Genomic DNA, 22,942 nt, shown 5'->3' on the forward strand with positions numbered 1-22,942 from the left:
AGAAAATAGGCAGAGTTGAACACATATGAGATGCAGATATGACAGTTTCGAACTGTACTTTTAACAAATTAGAAAACGTAAGTCTCTCGTAGGGACACTGGAAAAAAAGGGCCTATCGGTGGATAGCATGCTGTTGCACCATGCATTAGAGGTCATGTGATAAGCAGCGAAACGACATAGGTACGGGCTTCTACATTTCCGAACGAAAATTCCCTGAAAAATTTGCAACGAGCCTTTCTTGTTTTTTTTCACTGCCTAAATTGAGCCTACGGTTCCGGGTGTTATTTCTGCAAAATTTGAGTACCGCATTAAATGTAAATCACATATCGTACACAGTGAAGCTCGGGAAATTTAGCGTTTTCGAACACGTAGTCGCATAAGCATTTTATAAGAAAATTTTGAATTACATCAACCGATATGGCACCTTCAATAAATCTTCAGAAAAACTTAGAATGGTGCCCAATCGATATGACCTTGCGTATACTTCTTTACAATGCCAGTATGTAAAGCCTATAAAGAGTCTTAATGCCAAATTAGAATGAACGACTATAAGACGTCGGCTATTTGATATTTACAAAATTCACGTTACTAGGATGCGAGTTAGATGTTATGGCAAGAAATAGACGAATGGATCGCACCTGAATTCCGGCACTCATGCCCCCCCCCCTTCTTTCTTTCTTGATAGTTGATGAAGGCCCCCTATCCATGGAGGCTGCCCTAGATCCGCCCCTGAGCCTTTGTATAATTGCGCTTCAACTATTCTTTTCTATTCTTACTATTCTATTCAACTATTCTTATTATTCAACTTTTCTTTCGAGGACCCCGTATGGGTCTCCTTCGTAGCAATTGCTACGAACGGGTGGATGTCTGATTTTCCCTTTATTCAAATTACTTCTCTCCACCTTGCGGGTTTCCGCAGAACTACTACGTCAAACACTTGCCTTTGCTTCGTGTTGTCGACAAATTCGACTTCGCCCTGCCATCTGCTAGCCACCGGGTTAGCTCAGATGGTAGAGCGGCTGCCCCGGAAAGGCGGTGGTCCCGGGTTCGAGTCCCGGACCAGGACGAATTTTTCTTCAACTATGAGGCTTTTCCTTCGAGGAACCCGTACGGGTTTCCTTTGTAGCAATTCCTACGAACGGGTGGATGTCTGACTTTCCCTTTATTAATTACGCTCAGTATTTGATCATTTCACTGTTGCGACAAGAGCTGGGTGACAGTTCAATAAGTTAAACACGCTCAAGTTAGCAATACTCTTCTCGTGCTTGAAGTTAAAGAAGCGCCAAGATCAAAGCGATGAAGCTGCAAGAAAGGCTGCGTGCCTTGCGTGTCCAGCGCGTAATCTGTCAAGCTTGCTAGTAATGTGACCCACGCTTGTGATACGGCTTTCGATAGCTGGAAATCAATTTACCGCCGCAAATGCTTCATGCGAGTAGTACAATCAAATTTAATCTCGCGCACGTCCGCCCAGAGACACCCTTGCGTAATCAGTGGAGTATAGGACATCTCTGGTGGCGTCACAGCGGGATGAGTGCCAACGAAGCCACGGAACATTAACCCTTCGTATCTGCTTTCCTTTTCGTCCTCGTACTCATATCTTATAAAGAGGGCGCATCTTTATCCTCTCTCGTTTGAGTCCTACCATTAAAAGAAAAAATAAACATATATCGGCGCTATACGCACTGCGCACGATCACTATACGCCCGCATGGCATGTGTTCCGTGTCGGAAGCTCGTACTAGCGATACCTATACTAATTCATTCATAGGGCGCAGTCACCGGTGCGGTTTCGTAAGCACGCGCAGGCACCCCCTTTCCCCAGCTTTGCGGACAAGCATCAAAAACAAACTTGTGCGCGCATAACTCCCACGTTCAAGCCATAAACTGTTCGTGCCGCCAGCACTATATATGCGTTTAAATGGCGCTTGTTTACGGTTTCTTCTTGAAGTACACTATACATGTTGAGCGCGTTATTGTGTGCCCTCGTGCGCGAACTCACCCAACATCTGCGAGGCTCTTAAACGTATGTGGCGCTCGATGCAGCATCGATCCTTGCATTACAACGTGCGGCGTAACTTCTAACTCAGTCTGCCGTTGCCGCTGTTCTGAAGGTATGCATAAAGCCCCTATAGGTATACACCCTTGCAATTTTTTAACCAGAACACGCGAGAATAGACCGCACGGCATGTCCGCGCCTGATAGCAGCGGGATGGCGACGATATGCGCAAACACAAAGCACTTTCCGGTGCGAGCATCGTCTGCTCCGATGTTCGCATCAGGACACACGCACTGCCAAAGTTATCTGCGCAGTCCTGCTTGCGAAAAGCCGGTCAGAGAATAGGTGCACATTAACAGGAAGCTTTAGCTCGGCCACAACTCAGACGCTGCCTATTCATACACATGTAATTCGCAGAAATGCTTTTCCGAGATGATCCGTGGCGCAGTAAAACTTTGATTTGGGAGAGTTGGTCTGTGGCTACTGAAAAGGCGAAGCGCGACTGGGGCGGAGACAAAGAAACAAACCACATCACAAGCGCTTGTGACGAGATTTGTCTCCATCCCAGTCTCGTTGTGCCTTTTGAATAATCCATGGGTCAATTTTAACGAAACTTGGTACACTTGAAACAAAATATTAAATTCTAGTGGCTGGTGGAAGCGAAATTTTGATTTATGGATTTACTGTTTTTACAGAATTTGCCGAATACTGGTAAGCTAGAAAAAACTAGAAGCACAAAGTTTGCAAATCTGTAACTATGCACCAATAATAGATACCGCACTTCTGCAAGTTGCATCCGTCAGAACATCCAAAGCAGACAAACTTGATATATTAATTTATATCTTACGTGGATCTGTTACAATGTTTAGAAAGGTTTTGCAAAAGTCCTACTCCCATATGTGGTGTAGAGAGCCATGTATAATAGATCCAATATGTGCTTTTTGGATGTACTATTAGATGTAATTTACAGAATTGCGACCTCGTTTTTCATTGCCGAGTTAGAGTTGTAAACTTGATAGCTTTGTTCTCTTAAAATTTGCGATTCTTAACCTTTTTATTAAGAAATGAATGGCCTAAATGAAAAATCTGCTTCTAACAGTCACTAGGTTTTAACTTTTTCGTTTTTAATGCAACAAATGCTTCATCAAATTCCGTGCTGTGGTTGCTGAGAAAAATTATTGCTCCTTTCCTATGTATTTAGATAGAAGCCTCTGAGCTAGTAGAATATTAGAGTACATATTGATAGAATAGTCTCAACACAGTTTGAAATGGGTGAGCATGAGTTTATTGCACAAAGGAAGCACGATGAGTTATTTGGCCTTCTTGCCTTTGGGTAGGGAATTCACAGTCAATGGGGCTGCACCAGTTCCATGGACCTTGATGGATATTCTCGAGATATAGTAGAGGGCCACAAGTGAAAAGATGAGGCTGGAATATATGTTTCATGATACCAATAAATCAGAAATATTTCTCCCAAGATCTATAAAAAAAGCTGTCACTGCTTTTATTGAGTCCTGTCACAACACACATTTTGCTTGTATTTTGCTGTTCCACATTAATCTACGCACTAAATTCATATCCAGGTGAAAGTGTACTGTCTACAGGGTTAAGAATAGCACGACTAATAAAATGCATAGTTGACAGGAGGCGCAATGACAAGCACGCAGAGATGTAGAAACAAACAAAAAAACAGGCAGGCATTATATCACCAAAAAATTTTTTATCACCAAGTATCGCAGCTGTTGGACAATGTTGTATGCTACGCAAGTAATCAGTTACATGCACACTCATGACACCAACATGATCCTCACAGAGATCAAATATGATCTCGGCAGCTTGTTAACTTATTCCTATCTCTCAAATGTGTCGACACAAGCCCACGGCACACTTTCTTAAAGGGACACTAAAGCGAAACAATAAATCAGTTTACACTAATCAAGCATTGTTTGAGAACCCTGCAGGCAGTCATTTCAAAAAAATAGTTTGATTATTAGATGAGAAAATGAAGGTCCAAGTATCAGTGTTGAAATTTCGCGTCGAAACCCCAGCGCCGGTACGTCAGCGTGACATCAGGAATTCCAAAGTATGTTTTCTCATTTGGGCTGCGTTCGCTGAATAAAGGTTCCCGAAACTTGCCATGTTTGATATTTGGTTCTTTTAGAACACAATGTAGTCAATCTGTACCGCTATATATAATTAGTAGGCCCTAGAAGATGCCATCAAAATCCAAGACGTCACAGCCCCCAGGTGCGGGAAGTAGGCGTCGCCACCCGTACTTCATTCTTGCGCTTTTTCTGGCTTACCAAACGTCTTATCGTTGTAAGAGTTATGTTCTTAGTGTTGTAGAACGGTAATTTACTGATGCAGAAGAAATCATTTTTCACTTTAGTGTCCCTTTAAGCTCTATGAACATTACGCAAGACATGGATAGTGATAGGATTTTAGGGTGTCATGGGGATGAGGATTATAACTTCCACTCACCATGTTGTGACACATACTCTGTGCACCAAGCCAGAGGCCACCATGGCAACCACCAAGCAGATGAGCACTGGCATGAGGAATACACGTATGAGCTACAAAAATTACAGCAATGTCGACAGAGAGATGGCTGAAGTGGTGTCTTGCATACCTTCAGGAATCAGTTTTGTCTGGAAGTTCTTCCCAAAGAAGTGGTTTTCCATGTTGGAAACAGCCTAAACATTGAACTGTCAAGGGGGCACCATATGTGAAACATTTGTTCTTTTTTCAATATGTAGGCATACCAATACCCTGAGCCATGTCTATTGGGTCCTTGCTTATTTCTTTATAACCGATCGTCAACTCTCAAGGCCTTACAGACCTGGTAGGTTCAACTCATTTTTCTCACACCCACAACATGGCTTCTGGAAAACCTATTCATGTGGAACTCAATTCATAATGCTCAAGCATAAACTGAACATCATCCTTGATCATGTTTCTTTGACGGACTGCATTTTTTTAAGACTTTTTGAAAGTGTTTTACAATATGTGCCATAAATTATTACTTTTCAAGTTTACTTAACCTTAATTCGAAACTTCTCACCTGGTTTCAAATTCATTTTCTCTAACAAAATGAGCTCCCCACTAACCCCTGTGAACTCGGGCATACCACAAGGTTCCATACTTGGCCCGTTACTCATCTATATTAACGACTTGCCTAACTACATTTCATCTCACATACAACTATTCAGCGATGACTATGCATAATTTATCATCAAATGTCTCAACCTAATGACTAATTTTCATACTGACCTTAATGCAATTGCTAAGCAATGCAAGAAATGGTGCATGGTACTGAACATTAACAAATGTAAATTCATGCACGTAACAAGATCTAGCTGCAGGTTTCAAACTTACTATCTTAATAACATTTTAGAAGCAGTGGATTCTTACGGAACCTTGGCATTCACATAACAAATGCCGTCACCTGGGTCACTTGCATTACCTACGTAAATAAGAACGCAAAATGAATACTGCGATACATCCACTGAAACATTTCACAAGCGTCTTCAACACTTACACTTTTGCTTTATTTAACTTCAATTTGCTCAAAACTCAATTGCACCGCCATAGTCTGGGACCCTGCTCACGAACTGTTAATACACTCATTAGAAATTATTCAGGACACCTCTACCCGCTTAATCCTATCAGACTATAAGTGCCAGTGTAATATAAAACCTAATCTCGACCCGCCATCACAAGCCCACCATCGCAAAATCTCTCGTCTCTGCGTTTTTCCCCACATATTTAACCACCCTAACCTTCTTGACAAACTTAATTTACCTCCCGATTACATATCATATCGGCTAGACCATCGTCACGGGGTTGATATTTTGTGAGGCAGAACCAATGTTTTTCTTTGGTCATTCCTATAACGCACATCTCAAGCGTGTGATCGCCTTCGTATTGCATCACTTCAAGAATTCTTTAAATAATGTATATCAGAGCCACTTACATTGTATACCACTGTACTATTGGTTTTTATTTGTTGCATTATTACTCCATTGTTTGTTATTTTTCTTTGTACTGATTTAACCACACACTTACGTAATACCTATGATCCTAGGACATACTAAATAAATAAATGATACTGTCGCTGAGTGCTAATCAGTGCAAACCTCGATACCACTGTAGCCACGCTTAAGCGTGCTAAAAGGATACAGTGAGAATGAGCATGAACAGCACAGATCCAAGGAAACCGCCAAGAATGGTCATCGGTTGGCTCGACGCCAGGTGAGCTTTATAAATTTGCATCGCCGCGAACAGCAACATGAAGAGGCACGATGACAGCACTGCTGACGTTCCCGTAGACACCGCTGAAAAGTTGGAGTAAAAAATTACGCGCATTGAAATGGCAAGAGGACCACGAGCGGCGGACTATCTGCACATATAACAAAAGAATTGCAAAAGCGCTATCACACACTACTCCGGTTATCAGATTTGAAGGGGCACGAAGATCACATTGGAACGCAAGTATTCAAGACTGACCCATTATTTGACCTGAACGTCCTTCTTGTGTTTGAACAGAAGCCCTTTGACCAGCTGTTTGAGGTCTGGAATCAACCTTTATCAAATTTTCTTACTCGAAACTTCTCGAATCAGCATGACACGGTGGCACAAAAACAACTCCACCGGCGTCAGAAGGCTGGGGCTGGCTTGTGTGACTGGCTTGACTTGGATTCGGTTTAGGTTATCATAACGACCGCTTGAATCCAACACGATCCGTACCAATCCACTTACGTAAACGCGATTGCTTCTGTCACAACAAACTCGTGCCTTCCTTGTTCGCCAGCAGGAGCAGAAAAATTTACAATGCTTGAGCGGTAATGAGAAATACTTGGTGCTTTTATCAGAAAAAACCGCTATCCCTGTCTTCCTGAGGAACCTTGAGCATTGATAAATAGGTACAGTACTGAACTTGGACATTAGTTTCGTGATGGTACAAGGGGCACAGAGCGCTTGCAGATTCACCGTTTGTTGATACATTGTCTCGTGTGATTGCGTCGTTTCGTTTCTTTGACAGCGAGAAAGAACTTGGCAATTTCCCACAGTTCCCACTGGCCTGATGGCCTCGTCACGGAAGGATGGTGAGTGGTGTCACGAAAGTTTCAGTTAGTCGAACGTAGACGTTAGAGCTGCGTCGGCCGAGATAAAATTCTCCCCTCGTAGTTCTGTTGATATTCGTGCCATCGTTTCACTCAGGGATGGCGAGTGTTCGGTTAGTCTTTTAGGAGACGTGCTTGCTCACTTTTTGCCATCGCCTACATGTTGTAGTGGTCTGCTACCTGGATGGAGTACAAGTGAAGGTTTCAGAAAAGTTCAGGCCACCACGCAGGATAGTGCTTCCAATGGGGCTCACTAGGAACTTCTACCCTCAGACACTGCATGAAAACGTAAGTGAGTTCTTGAACCTGTTTATGAATGGTGCGTAAAAGTTGGAGGTTTGTGTAGCGATTGTAATTAACGCTTATCTTACAATGCTCACAAAATGTGGTGCATGGGCAACGTCAGCTTTTTTAACACCGCCCCTGTGGCGTAATGGCTATCATAGGAGCATGTTATACAACTAACATATGCAATCACTTACGTTGCACGCACCTGATTCGAATTATTTATTCAAAAAGGGAAACAAAAGCAATGGCATTTTCTTGAATAATGAGAAGAATGCATTCTGAAGCGTGTTTGATTAGCAAAAAAGTCACATTCATTCAAGATAGACCACATGAATGCTATGTGTCTTCTTAAATCGCTGTTTCGAAAGGAGACCAAGTATCGCATTCCTAATTTTACCCAGAAGCTGTTGAAACAGCTCAAAGAGAAACAGCCTGTTTAATGAACACAAGGAAACTGAACATAGTGAAACAGGAACAGGAAGGAAAACAAAAGGAGTCCAAAATGTTATCAAACGTAAGTGTGTTATACTCTAGCTGAAGTTAACATAAAAAGGCACTCAAGTGATGTCTGTAACTCTGAACTCCTTTATTGCAACATTAGTTGGTTCCCCAATGCCCGCAACTTTGTATGAAACTTCTGAAATCCTTTACAAATTCCATGAACTGTGAGCAATGACAACAGCGTATGCCATGGTGTAACAGAATGGAAAGCAAACAAACATTGTTTGAGCATGTAGCTATTGTCACAGAAAGAAAGAGAGAGAGAGAAAACAAGGATGGAAAAGGCAGGGAGGTCAACCAGAAGAGCATCCGGTTTGCTACCCTACACTGGGGGTGGGGAAAGGGGAATAGAAAGAGGAATTGTCACAGAAAAATGTTGCATATGGTATATGTACTCTGCACTAATTAAACAAGATATGAATCATTGCACAATGCCACAGTACAGCAAATGGCCGTTGAAGCACTGTTTCGAGCTCAACTGTTTTAACAATAGAGGTTGGTTGGAGAAGATGATCAATGGACCTTTAGAATAAAGAAGTGATGCTAGAGAGAATGGCAAACATTGACTAAAAGATATGATTGAGAGTTGCACTTAACTGGTCTCTGCATGTATGGTGGGCAGCGTTAGTAGTACACTCATTTTATGAAGTTGCACCCAACACAAATATGCCTTCATAATATTCAATATTTGTTCTAAGCATATATTCATTGCATGCTAATATGGGCTAGAAAATGTGTAGATTTACCTTTTTATATCAAATAATTTGTTATATCTATGTTCATTATATCGAGATTTGACTTATTAATTTATGGGTTTCACATCCCCAAACTTGTGGGTAGCACTGTGGAGTATATCAGTCCTGCTATAGCATTGAAGAACTGAAAATGCTTCCATAAGTACTGGTTCCATAATTACTGCTTTCATAAGACTTGTATTTGTCATGGAACATGTTTATGTTACCCTACCATAGTGTCTAGACATGGCATACCATGATTTTTGTATTTTATTTTATTTTTTTATTAATTTTTTTCTTTCTATTTTCAGTATGACTTTGATCTTGAGCAGAAAACGATTGAGTTTGCCGAACGCTACCGCCAAGAACAGGAGTCCAAGCGGCAAGCTCGAACAGACCGTGTGGCAGCAGACATTCAGCATTTCACTCAGTTGACAACGCAAGACCAACCTAGTGTGGGCGATGTGAGCCCTAGTTCAACAAATTGTGTGCCTGCTGCGGTTGTCACTGCTGCGGCAGTTACATCTGCTAGCATTCTGCAGCCTGCACTCGCTCCAGAGACAGCTGGTACTGCTGCACCTCAGTCCACAACACAGAAGTCATTCAGCTTGGCAGAATTCGAGAATGACAGTTCAAGCCCCTTTGATTATGTTGAGCTTCAGACAATCAATGAGCTGGAAGAGCTCAGTTCAGTCTTTCAGGTGAGATAAGCTACCTATTTATACCTTAATTATGCCTTATACCTATACCTTAATTTATACCTTAATGCCATTTATACCTTAATTACTTATATCTGCCATAGCAGCTTTTTAGCTCCAGCCCTTCTCCAGAAACATTTCTGTATGAGAAATAGCATTAATGCATATCTTACAAGGGCTGATCGTCAGCAGTTCATGACTAGAAGAGTACACAACAACCCAGGAACTGGCTATAGCCTTTCAAAGTTGGAAGCATGAAGGCGCAGTACGTCTTGTGTCATACTTCATTTCTTCACCCCTTGGCTTGTTGTCACGTTGGAAATTATATGATTTTCTCGACTGCCAAATTTTGTGGTTCTTTAATCTGCCAACATCTTATTATTTGAGATTTATGTGTGATGCAAGAATTTCATTAGAGTAAGTTTCACTTGACATTATTATACCATGAGCCCGAACCATCACACAAGAAAGAAAACATCTAGCTACATCTCTGGTGCTTGGCTAAAATTTCCTAATGCCACTGGGCAATAAGGTTCCAAAACAAAGCAGTGAGTTTTCATTACTTGAACTAGGAATGGTGTCCTTGTTTTACTATGTTGAACATGTCAAGCTGCAGCGGGTGGGGGAATGATCAGGCTGTTTATTAGGTAAGTTATGACATAACCGAAAGAAAGTGTGTTTTGTGGCGAGAACCTGGCTACAGAAAAAACTTAAGGTAGTGATTACGTCAGTGGTGTGACTATCATGCAACTAATGTGCTTGGACAAACACAAATGAGAGACGGTTGGCCACAATTTAAATGACATCATCATTGTCGTTAATCACAGGAACACTTTGCAGCGTAACTTCAGCGTGGCAGTCACCGTCAATAATAAGTGCAATCAGCAGCAGTACATCTGCCTTGTTTGCTAAAAGCAGCATTAAGGCTTAAAGCAATCTTATCTGGTAACTGAAATGTACAGAGTGGTTGCTAACTAAGTAAATCTGTGCAGGGCATGACAGCGCAGTCACCACAAGCTACCGCTGCAGAACCAGAGTATCCTGCTAGTGGACCAACGTGGCCAGACCCACAGGCCACTGAGACGCCGGTTGTGAAGAAAGGCAGCACCAGTGCTCCCTTGCATTTCTCAAGGAGTGCTTCAGATGTCTGCACCTCTGGCTCTGGTGACAAGAGTGTCAGCCAACGTACCATAACCCCACCTCCAGAGCATACACCTCAGAATGAACCAACACAAGAGGAAACAGTGAGTCGCATCCAGCATTCTGCCTGGCACAATAGCTGATGGTCATAGTCATGAGCAAACCATGCAATTATACCGTATTTACTCGAATCTAGGCCGACCCTGATCCTAAGCCGACCCCCTAAAGTTTGAAGCCAACAAAAAAATATATATATAGTACCTCAAATGTAGGCCGAACAAAAACAGCGAGGACAGCATTCGCAAAATGCAAACAGCATTTATTGAATCTGAATGTGCAGAGCTCATTCAGTGTCGTCGTCGCTGCTAGACTCATCGCTGTGTTCCTTGTCACTGTTGCCTTCAAACAGTGCACTATCTTCGGTACCGTCAAGCGCATTAAATATGCTGCACTTTTTAAAGGCGCACACGATCAAATTACCTGGGATGTCGTCCCACGCTGCAGCTACCCAGCCCACCAGCTGCGATATCGATGCATGTTTGATGCGGCCCATTGCCATTAGCATGTGGTCTTCGTCAGTCAACCAATCCGTGTAATATTTCCACAGACAATCCTTGAAAGGTTTGTTGATGAACACATCAAGTGGCTGCAACTGGCCCGTCATGCCGCCTGGTATGATAGCGAGGTCTGTGTTCGCTTGGGCGAGCGCAGCCTTCACGTTGTCGGTCAAGTGCCCGCGGTAAGAGTCGACGACAAGGAGCGAGTTCTTTGTCAAAAGGGCTTCTGGACACCGTCACCACACAATCTTAACCCACTCCTCCACCATCGCACCTGTCATCCACCTGTCATCCACTCATTCTCATTCGCCCGCACAATGACATTTCTTGGGAAAATTTCTCAAGCAGGCAGTGTCTTCCTTTTAAATATCATATAAGGAGGGAGTTTATGTCCATCAGCCGTGCAGCACAGCATCACAGTTGAGCGCTGCTACTCGTAGCTTGCAGAGCGCACCTTCACCTCCTTGGCACCCTTTTTATTCATGGTGTACGCCATTGGCATATCAAAATACACAGCCGTTTGGTCGGCGTCGCCGATTTGTGCAATGTTGTAGCCCGCCGCTTCTCTCTTTCGCAGCACGTAGCGCTGAAAAGCTATCAGCTTTTCTTCGAAATCGCTTGGCAGCTTCTGGGTGATTGAAGTGAGACATCGGAGGCTGAAGGCGAAGCGCTTCATGAATTTCTGAAGCCAGGCCCGGCTGGCTTTGAAATCCTTTGGCGTTAGGCCTCGCTCCCTCGAAAGTTCCCTAGCTTTCACTTGGAGCACTTCTGTTGTCAATGGAATTGCAGCTGCTCTCTGCGTCCGAACAAAGTCGGCCAAAACTGTCTCCACTTCGTGGTGACGGCCTTTCTTTGGTCTGCTAAATGCCATCCTCATTGCGCCCCACGCAAAAAAGTGCTGTTGTTGTCCCCTCCAATGACACACATTTTTCTCGTCAGCGCCGAAGTCCCGCCCAGCTTGAAGGTTCGACGATGCCTCTGTGGCTATCACAACTTTTCTCTTGAAAGTGGCACTGTAGTGGCATCTTGGTGCCATAGCTTGGTGCCATCGCGATAACACCACGCCGCACACCGATACAGCCGACATGACACAGGTCAAAATGGCGACCTCACTTGTGTACGGTTGGCTACTGGCACGGCTAGTAGCAGCTGCGATACTGACTTTTCTAGATGGCGCTAGCTATGCACCATATTTAGCAGTTTCAATGAAAAACTTTTCAGATGAAACCACATGAGAGCCCACACCACTCTTGAGTGCAGGTGCACACCACAATATATGGCACTAATAATTTGGTGCACTTTCTCTGCAGAGCACTGATTGCCAAGTGTCTGTGGCATCTGTCATATCAGGATTGTGCCACATAGCCCCGTTCTGTATTTTGCATGTACTCACAAACCGCACTCCCTGTACCATTCATACTACGTGCTTCGATCCTTGCACTTGTGCAGTATGCTGCCTTTGTGCTTGTGTTCAGCCCCTCCTTCCATCCCACTTCTGGCTGCGCACATAAGTTCTAGCTATGTGCATAAATAGTTGCTATAGGTAAGTGCATAGACAAATAAGAAAGATGAATGTATGAAAGAGTAGTGAAGATGAAGATAAAAGAGTAGTGACGGTTGAAGGAAAATGGTGGAAATAAAGGATGTGTGCTTTTATGCAGTTTTATGTAATTGACGCAATATTAGAGAGATTGTACTGCTCCTGAGTGGAACTGACTACAGCTTTTGTGTGGTTTGTCTTGTGCAATGAAGGGTATTCCAACAATTACCCACTGCACTAATTTTCTTTTTTATTATTGTGATCATTGTAGTTGCTGCCTTTTGAAATGTCTGCCTTTCACGTAGCCCCAGCCACAGCATGATCAAGCAGCAGCCAAAGAGACTCCAGCAGAGGCTCTCTCTCCTCTTTTACGCTCCCTAATGGATATGGGCTTCGACAAGCATAGGGCTCAGCGAGCCCTGCAGTCCCAAGGAAGCACAGACGATAAAAAGGTATTCCTCTAGTGACCTCCGTTTCTGAAGCTCTGATACAGTTGCATGACTATAAGCTGTTACCTATATATTCTGGAACCATCTTGTTAGCCTCATATCACCTGAAATTTTTGTTTTTTGTGAAGTAAAACACTTGAATTGCATTTAACTCTCCTTACGGAGCCCAAAGGAATCGATCAATTTTATCAATGGTTTTTTTTACATGTTAAACATTGCCATTGGAATTTTCCCATGAGCAAGCTTGCACACCGTATGAAGTGACGACTGCACTTAGCTATTCGTCGGATTTGACAATTATATGCATGTTGAGAAGTACTGAAAAATAAAACTTCGACTGGAAGTATTGTCAAAGCTAGCCTCCATTGCTCCTAGCAGTTCCACAATCAGACAAAGCAAAATTTGTGCTTTGGTCGACTCGGTAACATAACCTTTAAATGGCAGCAGGAGTGAAAACACAAAAGCTTTTCTTGGGTAGTCTAATTGTCTGATCCATAGTCTACATTGTTTTAATGATGTTTTAAACCTTTTACATACTGAAGAGTGCATGTCGTTTTGATAATTGTGTTTGACTAATTGTCAAGTGCAACTTTATTTTTCTCCCGTGGGTTGCTTTTATCCATCGCCGTTTCCATGTCGTCTGTACACCTTATAAGGAGCAATGATTCCCAGCATGTGGATTTTTCACTCACACAAGAGCACACAGTAGATTTCAGATCAAAACTGGACTGACAGTCTAATCTCACAGTTTTTGAACACTGCCTGTGCAAATGCCATTACTTATGACCATACAATACTGTGCATTACTGTGCAGTACTGTATAAGTAGTATACAAAGCACATAAAGGTTCCAGTACCAGTTCAAGGTGCATGACTAGACCACCTTGCTTGCACAGAAGAGCCAATCAAAAACAAAAATCAAGTATCAAGAGGCATGCTCCTCAACCAGACTATCACTGTTTCGAGAGCCTAAAGAATGCAGTAACAACGGAAGCAGGTGCTTGCTGCAATGAGTAAAAACACGATTCCTGCACCACAGGCGCTTACTCGCTTTCACATTCGCGAAGTCACGGCTTTCCCGATGGCCAGTATTCATCCCACCAACTCTGCATAATATTTCTTTTTGCATGGTTCAACTTAAAAAAGTTGGAAACCAGGAGCAAGGCACATATTTTGTATATTCCATATGTTTGGTACTCTCAGTACTGACATTAAAAATAGCAAATCGTTACTTTCATTCGTGTTCCTTCAGGTGCTTCCTTGAAGTTTCACGTAAGAATTTTCAAGAACTCGCTGAGCAGTTATTTCTATGTTACTTCCATTTGACAGACCAATGATCAGGATACAATTTTATATATCATGGTACGGGAGGCCACGCAAAATTGGCAGGGTACAAATCCTATAATGCTTCTGGGTCGGATTCCACCACCGCTATTCTAGTTCACAGAAATCTAACAGTCATTAAACATGATATTGAAGAAGTCGACATAGACCACGTCTTTATTGAACTCATTCCTAAACGTAAGGAGGATGAAAGCATATTCATTCTTAATGTCTATAGTAGCCCAAAGTGCCGACGTCACAAGTTCGGAACTCTATTCAGGAAGGTTCTCAGAATCTCCCAACAAAAGGCCATATTATTATTAGGTGACTTTAACGCTCCCCACACTGCATGGGGATACCGCACAGAGGTAGTCAAAGGTCGTAATCTTTGGCTAGAAGCCCAACAACAGGGACTGACTCTCATCACAGACCCCCAGACACCCACCCGTATCGAGAATAGTGTCAGTGTTGACACCACTCCCGACCTAACTTTCATCAAAAACATAGGCAACTATGATTGGACTAATACCGGGGAAAGCCTCGGTAGCGATCATTATATCATAGAAATCCACATTCAGGCGGGTCCACCCCGCAAGAAGGGCAAACGAGTTTCGCTCACGGAATGGGACCGCTTCCGCCAGATTCGGGAGACAACCGCCACCGAGCATATAAACGATCTCGAGGCCTGGATCGGGGATCTCAGAGATTGCGTGAAACGCGCCACGAGGGAAATCCCTGAAGACGATGGTCTGGTAGAGGTGGATAGCCGCCTCCTGCACTTGTGGGAAGCCAAAAATAGCATGCAAACCCGCTGGAAAAAGAATAAACTAAACCGTACACTCCGCTTGCGCATCGCGCAAATTAACATAGAAATCGAGGAATACGCTAACCAATTAACCAAAAACCAATGGGAAAAGGTATGCGACAGCATGCAGGGACAACTCGGTCTAGCCAAAACGTGGAATCTCCTCCGATACCTTATGGACCCGGATAAGAGTAAATCCGAGCAGAGGAAAAGCCTCAATAAGATCACTCACCAATACCAGGGCACGAACGACGAGCTCCTAACAGAGCTCAAAACCCGGTACATAGGCACAAATGCACAAATCCCCCAGAAACCATACACTGGTCCGGAGAATCATAACCTAGACGCACCCATCCTAGAGGCTGAAGTACGAGCCGTCTTGCTCAAAATCCGAACTAAATCTGCACCAGGCCCCGATGGAATAACGAATAAGTCCCTCCGAAATCTAGACGACGTATCTATCACTGCCCTAACAGAGTGCTTCAACCGCTGTTGGGAAACAGGTTCTATCCCCTCGCAGTGGAAGCATGCACAAATAATATTCATACCTAAACATGGTAAGCGACTACAGCTCGAGAACTTACGCCCGATCTCTCTGACCTCATGCGTAGGAAAACTCATGGAGCACGTTATACTTAACCGCCTCCACAATTTTGCGGAGGACAACAACTTATTGCCGAACTCCATAATTGGCTTTCGTCCAAAACTTTCCACGCAAGACATCATGCTTCAGCTTAAACACCAAGTTCTGGACCACATACCCAAGAATGGTACCCGGGCTGTCCTGGGCCTTGATCTTATAAAGGCCTTTGACAACGTAGCGCATCAGGCTATACTAGAGAATCTGCAGTACCTAGGTGTGGGCCAGAAGACCTACAACTACATCAAAGATTTCCTCAACCACCGTACAGCGGAACTAAGAATAGGAGAACTACAATCGGACAAGATCCCTCTTGGAAGTCGTGGCACACCGCAGGGATCAGTCTTATCCCCGTTCCTCTTTAATTTAGCGATGATCAGATTACCGGAACAACTTAATCAGATTCCAGGTCTACACCACAGTCTGTATGCCGACGACATTACCCTGTGGGTGGTTAAAGGTAGCGATGGAGATATATAAACCACGCTGCAACAAGCTGTAGACACGGTTGAAAAGTACGTTACCGACAAAGGCCTCGCCTGCTCCCCGCAAAAATCAGAACTCTTCCTACTCAGAGCCCCTACAAACCGCAAATCCGACACTGCGCCATCCCCAGAAATCACTGTGCGAGCCGGAGGAGGCGCGATCCCGGTGGTGACCACCATCCGTGTACTAGGCCTCTTCATGCAAGCTCATGGGCGCAACGGCAACACAATTCATAAACTGGAAGCATGCGTTCAGCAGACGATGCGACTCATTTCAAGAATTGCCAACCGACACTCTGGCATGAAAGAAGCCAACCTCATAAGGTTGGTACAAGCCTTCGTTCTCAGCCGCATCACCTACATCAACCCGTACCTCTGCCTCAAAGCGGCTGAGAGAGAGAAAATAGAGGGGATTATCCGGAGGGCCTATAAACAGGCTCTTGGGCTACCTATAAGAACGGCCAATGCTAAATTGCTAGCCCTAGGTGTGCACAGCACCCTCGATGAACTAGTAGAAGCGCACCTTATATCTCAATACGAAAGGCTAGCTCAGAGTGCCGCCGGGCGAAACATCCTCCAGAATCTCGGCATCAACTACGAGTCGATGCAAAGCATTAAAGTAGACATTTCTCACGATCAGAGGCGCCATCTCAAAATTAATCCACTCCCTAAAAACATGCACCCTGAATTCCACAAGGAAAGGAGGGCCGAGCGGTCCAAAGCCCTACATCAGAAATTCCACTCCTTCAAAGACGTAGTCTATGTCGACGCAGCAGAATACATAGAACGCAACTGTATGTCCCTTGCAGTGGTGGACTCCTCAGGTCAAATACGCGCTGGTGGTTCAATTCGCACCAGAAGCTCCGAAACAGCGGAAGAGGCGGCTATCGCTCTGGCAATAGCCTCCACACATTGTCATTACATTATTAGCGATTCCAGAGCAGCAGTACGCAATTTTGCGAAAGGTCGAGTCTCGGCTCCCGTAAAACACATAATAGACACAAACCAACACCCACGACCAATCCAGATCATTTGGGCACCAGCACACTCCTCCCTACCCGGCAATGATGCCGCCCACACCGCCGCTCGAGGACTCGCCAACCGAGCACCCGGACGGCTCACGCTAGGGTCAGGGAGGGATCGCATGGTCAGTTACCAGGAAATAACTCAGCACTACAGGTTAGCCAGGGCAGAGTACCCGCCAGCACACAAATCGCTTAACAAGCGACAAGAAGTAGCTTGGAGACGACTTCAGACGAACACCTACCCCAACCTCGTAGCCTATCACTACTACTACCCGGACCAATACCCTAATACATGTAAGCATTGTAAGCAAAAAGCAGATCTATTCCATATTATGTGGTCGTGCCCAGCCGAAAATCACACAAATCACGAAATAAGTAGTACTGAGCAGTGGGAGGCCGTGTTGCTCAGCTCCGACCCTGACCTGCAGGCCAAGGTCATCGAGAGAGCTGAGGAAGCCGCCCGGGCCCAGGGGCTCGTGGCTGCCTAACAACAAGGTCATCCGTCAATACCTTGTTTTCAAATAAAGTCTTTACTCACTCACTATCATGGTATACATTGCAACTAGTACGTCTTGAAATAAAAGATTAATATATAAAAGCACCTAATGTAAGCACATTTCTAGTGATAAGGAAAAAGTTAAGGGTACTTGTATATGAGGCCACAAAACATTCAAAATTAGTTTCACGCTACTTGTGACATCAGTGCAAAATATGTGTGCTTCTTACAATAAACTCTGTGCATTCCCTTCATACAAAAAACTGTAAAAGGCCTCTAACCTCATTAAACCGCAGTTGGCCGGAGCTCGGAAAAAGTATGTACTAAACGGTAGTACTGCTTAACCGAAATAGCATGAGATCGCCCACTTACCTGTCAAAAACTGAACTCGGAGACAGTGAGATGAAAGGAAAAAAATGTGCAGTATTTATTTACTTTGTGCGACTAACGTGTTTTCATTTGATGCCGGGCAGCCTAGCAGCGATGACAGCAGCCTCAAACTTGCTGAAGCTGTAAGCCAGCTTTTCAGCCAGCCCTCTCTTCTTGGCAAACACTCGCATGGCAGATTCCTCGTTGGCGTTGCATATTCTCAGTGCATAGGCACAGTAGCACTGCAGAAGTCGCGGGGCACCTTTTCATTGCGGGGTGCTGTTCTCGTCACGACGATTGCAATCATGAGGCTGACGTAAAGCGCAGCTTCTGCCACTGTTGGGCCTGAATCACCTGTGCTGTCGCTTTCCGTGTCGTCCTTATCACTGTCGTTAGGCGACACTTCAGCAACAACAGAGGCAACGATGCCGAAAACTCGAATCTCGTAGCCGACATCTCTTCATGGTCACAGCAGCACTGCCGAGCAACTACTTCGCATTCCAAATGCCACACACCGTAGTCAACAGTAGACCCATGTCGCGTGCCAGTGCCGGCTTTTCCTTTTCGTGTCACGTTCGATAGTACAAACTATGTCTAATTTTTCTTCTGTGCTGAGCACCCGGCGTCTTTTTTTATCCAAGTTTCGGCATGATGCGAGTTCTCGCTTGCACAATGCCACAACGCTCTCTGGCATGGCGCCGATATTATGTTGATGTTGATGACGCTTCACGCGCAAATGCACAGGGCGCTTGGAGGCGGTTGTGCTGATCTCTGAGGCTTGTTGTTCTGCCGGGCTGCCGGATGGAGACGACGCACCGCCGCATTTGCGCGATGAGAAGTGGAAACACTACGTGTTAACCGATACATACGCAAGAAGCTGGTATGGTTTATGCGGATACAAAACACATTATGTTCAATGGCCGCTGAGTCGGGGGATTTGACTTTACTACTTTTAAAACGAAACTACTGTTTAAGCCGGTACGGTTTAACAAGGTTTTACTATATTATGACTGTAGCTATGACTATTGATGAATGTAACTGTGCGAGTCACTTGAAGTATTCAGCCTCATTGAACAATGTACATCCAATGGGTTTATTTCAAAGTTAGGTGTGCTGAAAGGACATGTGATTATTGTATAATGACACATAACAGACTACAGCTTCCTCTCTCTTAAAAGCCTTGTTCCTATATGGAGCTCAGAAGGAGTGCGCTGTGAAATTGTGACAACCAGCTTGAACTGGCTAAAGCATTATTCTGTTCCTGAGAATGCCTACATTCTGCTTTAATGCCACCAAACAAGAAGCACTGCTGTAAAAACTAGTGCAGTGAACCTTCTGCACAATAAAATAATTTTTTTACTTCTTGCTTCTGACAGGCTGCACAATATGCTTCTTCATAGCCACTGCATTGTCGCACTGCAGTTCTTATGGCTTATAGCAGTGCACACTGGAATGTAATGTACTTGATTGTCTACTTTCAAACAGTTTACGAAGAGCTATCACCTTCCTTTCTCTTCGTAAGATTTTTTTCATAAAATTGATGAAGCTGTCCGTGCTGCTAAATTTGTGCATGGTCAGTTCTTCTAGGCAAGAGCTTTTCAGTGAGCCATATGTTTCAACACATATTATGATGGTAAGTTCAGTAAGTGAACATAACATGTGTTTAATTAGTGCAGAACCTAATGAAGAAACATTCAGAAACAGACTAACTTTATTTCACAGCTAGCCTAGGTCGTTAAAGCAACACCCATCTTTAGGTGCACACAAAAATGACAGCTGTTTACGACACACAAGAGCAGGACAGGCTATTCAACAAATTTCAGCAAGTGGCACACTGGTGGCACACTGGTGCCACACAAGTGACACACTGGTGCCACTCCACCCCACTTACTCTACATTAATACATGTGCTCACGGTCACCCTAGATTACAACTTTTGTGATTAATATCTGGGTTATATTGTTGTAAATGCACGACATGCTCAGCATGCAGTAATAATAAATTACTTTAAGGTAAATTAAAATGCTTCTTTTTAGGTTGTCGAGCACTTGTGTCAAGTGCAGTCACTTGTTGATGCTGGATTCAGTGACGTGGATGCTGAGGAAGCCTTGCAGGTCAGCACAGGAAACTACGAACAGGTTGGTGATATGCAGAGAACATCACTAGTTGATGGAATCGCCAGTAGTTAGTGCTGGTAGCATCATCATCATCATCCCACTCCATAATCACTACCACTACAGCGATGAATCTCGAGTAACTGCAAACATCAAAACATACTTTCGGTCTTCGCCAGGCTAAATGTCACAGCCACCACTCCGCTCACCGCTTTGCCTTCAGCTTCCCGAATAAATGTAGGAACAATGGCATACCACATCAGACGCAGTCGTGTTGTCCTACAGTCCATTCTTGTTAGAAAAAGAGTGTGTCTGCTGTTGCAAGCGAGTTAAACTTTAAATGCTCCTAGTATATAACTATCATGGCATAGAAAAATGACATTATATCCAAAATCCATTTTCGTCTCCCCATAATGTTACTAAAAGTCATTAAAGGTACACTAACACTAAATCAGTTGCACCTGATAAGGTATTCTTTCAAAACGCTATTAAAGTTACTCTCCCAGTTACAGGTTCATTACCAGAACAACAGATGAAGGCCAAATTTCCATTTTTCTAATTTTATGCTGAAAGCCCTGCACCGATATGTCAGTATGAGCTCACATATATCAAAGTGCTTTTTCATCCTTGGGGGATTGTGGCTAAATAAATGTTGTTAAACCTTGCTTGTTTAGCCTTTGGCTCCTATGGAATACAATGCAGGTCGTCTTTACCAATAAAATGTTACCTATGCTCGAGCGCACACTCCTAATCCATGGCAGCATGGTGAGTTGGGGCAGGAACATCAAAGTGGTGACACCCCCCATTTTTTGCTCTTGTGTCTTTACTGGCTTACCAAGCCTTTTCTCATGGTAAGGAGTGCCTTTTCTGGTATTGTAGAAGCATAATGTACTGATACAGTAGAACTGAAATGGCTTTCTCATTAGCGTTGCATTAAAGCTTGTGGTAGTGCAGAAAAAAAGCAGCACATTTATATTTTGTTAGTCTAGAATGATGTTGACGATTTTGTCGACTTGTAATTACATCACAGGGTGGATTGCTCATTATGCAAAATAGAAGTGAGGCATGCAGACAGGACACAAGAGTAGAGAAGGGGACAACACGAACGCCGACTACCAACTGAAGGGGGCACTGAGGCGAAAAAAGAAAGAAGGCACAAAACTCATCTGCGCATGCTCAGGAATGGTAACACCACGTGTCAATCGGGTAAACGTGCCGGCCTACGTGAGAGATAACTGTTAAGGTACTTAATCTCTTCCTGTATAACTTTAGTATTGTTTCTCGGCGTCTTGGAGTTGTTTTCTACATACATAACAAGATTCAATGACATAGCCTGCGCTTGAGTGTCAGTTTTTAGCAACCCATGAAGGAGGTAGTCTGCTGTCGTAATCTAGGTACACACGCATTATCACGGTGTGCATTGTGCGCAGTGATTTTCGTTCTGAGCGCCTTAGCTGTGATGTGTCATATGAATGGTAACAAACATCACAAATTCATATTTATCTACAGGCACTGGAGTTCTTACAACTCGAACAACAGTTCCTGGCGCTTGGATTCAAGAAAGACTCCATTGTTAAGGCCCTTCTTGAAGCCCAAAATGACCGGGACAAAGCACTGGACTTGCTGTTAGGATGATCTTTGTTATCTCTTTATTATTCATATTACCAAATTTATTTTAGTAATAAAATAATTATGCTGCACTTTCTGTGCGTTTGCCATCAAAGGAAATGGTTGCACTCAGAAAAGTCGATAAAGTGGCTTCTCATTGTGTAATTGGCATTCACCAACCTTCAGCAACATTTCTGACAAATAAGAAACAAATTGAAATAATTTTGAGATTCTTAAGCAAACCGTGTCTATAATGTTTTCATTATAGCACCAAACTCGTACTTACAAAATCAGATGTCAACAACCTGTATAAACAGGTTGCGTTATAAGTGTCTAAACGTATTCTTAAAAATTTCCAGTGATTATATATGATATTCGAGGGTGTAGATTGTTCATATTACTTCAGAGAAGTTCACAGTTCTGCTTGCTTTAAACTGCAAATACCCATGCACATCAGCCTTTTTATGCTATTGGTGGCAACATTGTTTTGCAAAGCATTTGTACTTTGTTCGGTGGGTGTGACCTGCTGCACAATGCAGTGTTGAATGGCAGACTGGTGAACTGTGTGCTGTATACACAAAAATAACTGCCTTTGTATATCTGTATATCATTATTTATAACTGTGCTAAAGTAACTATGCATGCTAAAGTAACAAAATGCTTCATTCTTGCCGAAAATTTGCATATTGTTAAATTTTTGTGTCACTGCCTTACATTCACCTCTCTCCGTTTAGCTGTTTGCATTTCGTGTAAAGCTAACAAAACATAACTTCTTAAATGCACACATCATGTTTCAGATCTGTATTACGACACAAAATGCTGATGCACCTGCACGAAGCAAACCAGGATGGATACTTTAGATTGGTAATAACACCCCCTCATTGGAGTAAACTATAATGTTAGTCCCTACCGTAGCACGGAAGTACGATTTGTTTCTCATCTTCAGGCACGTATAGCTAGGCACACAAACGCACCATCAGCTAGCTGCTGTCCTTTCCCTTCTTGTTGGCCTTCTTGTTAAGAATTTCGTCTACCAGTGCCTTGACCTGATCTAA

General features: G+C 43.5%; 2 protein-coding genes across 3 annotated transcripts; one reads left to right on the forward strand and one right to left on the reverse strand.

The window, feature by feature from the left end:
• Positions 1-3,257: 3,257 nt before the first annotated feature.
• On the reverse strand, positions 3,258-6,680 carry LOC142572103 (protein KRTCAP2 homolog). 2 transcript variants are annotated; one of them, XM_075680966.1, is made up of 5 exons: positions 6,502-6,680; positions 6,175-6,329; positions 4,625-4,688; positions 4,477-4,543; positions 3,258-3,423 (listed from the first exon to the last, which is right to left on the reverse strand). In XM_075680966.1, the coding sequence occupies exons 1-5, from the start codon at positions 6,503-6,505 to the stop codon at positions 3,306-3,308; spliced, it is 408 nt and encodes a 135-aa protein (XP_075537081.1). In that variant the 5' UTR covers positions 6,506-6,680; the 3' UTR covers positions 3,258-3,305. The 2 variants fall into 2 exon arrangements, with proteins under 2 accessions (XP_075537081.1, XP_075537080.1); XM_075680965.1 differs by having other exon boundaries at positions 6,597-6,673.
• Positions 6,681-6,735: 55 nt separating this feature from the next.
• Positions 6,736-21,980, forward strand: LOC142572102 (uncharacterized). The gene is made up of 8 exons (XM_075680964.1): positions 6,736-6,917; positions 7,037-7,100; positions 7,288-7,406; positions 8,953-9,342; positions 10,332-10,583; positions 12,882-13,028; positions 20,203-20,304; positions 21,790-21,980. The coding sequence occupies exons 2-8, from the start codon at positions 7,079-7,081 to the stop codon at positions 21,913-21,915; spliced, it is 1,158 nt and encodes a 385-aa protein (XP_075537079.1). The 5' UTR covers positions 6,736-6,917; positions 7,037-7,078; the 3' UTR covers positions 21,916-21,980.
• The last annotated feature ends 962 nt before the right edge of the window (positions 21,981-22,942 follow it).

The sequence above is a fragment of the Dermacentor variabilis genome, chromosome 2, assembly GCF_050947875.1.
Source record: "Dermacentor variabilis isolate Ectoservices chromosome 2, ASM5094787v1, whole genome shotgun sequence".
Taxonomy (NCBI): Eukaryota; Metazoa; Arthropoda; class Arachnida; order Ixodida; family Ixodidae; genus Dermacentor; species Dermacentor variabilis.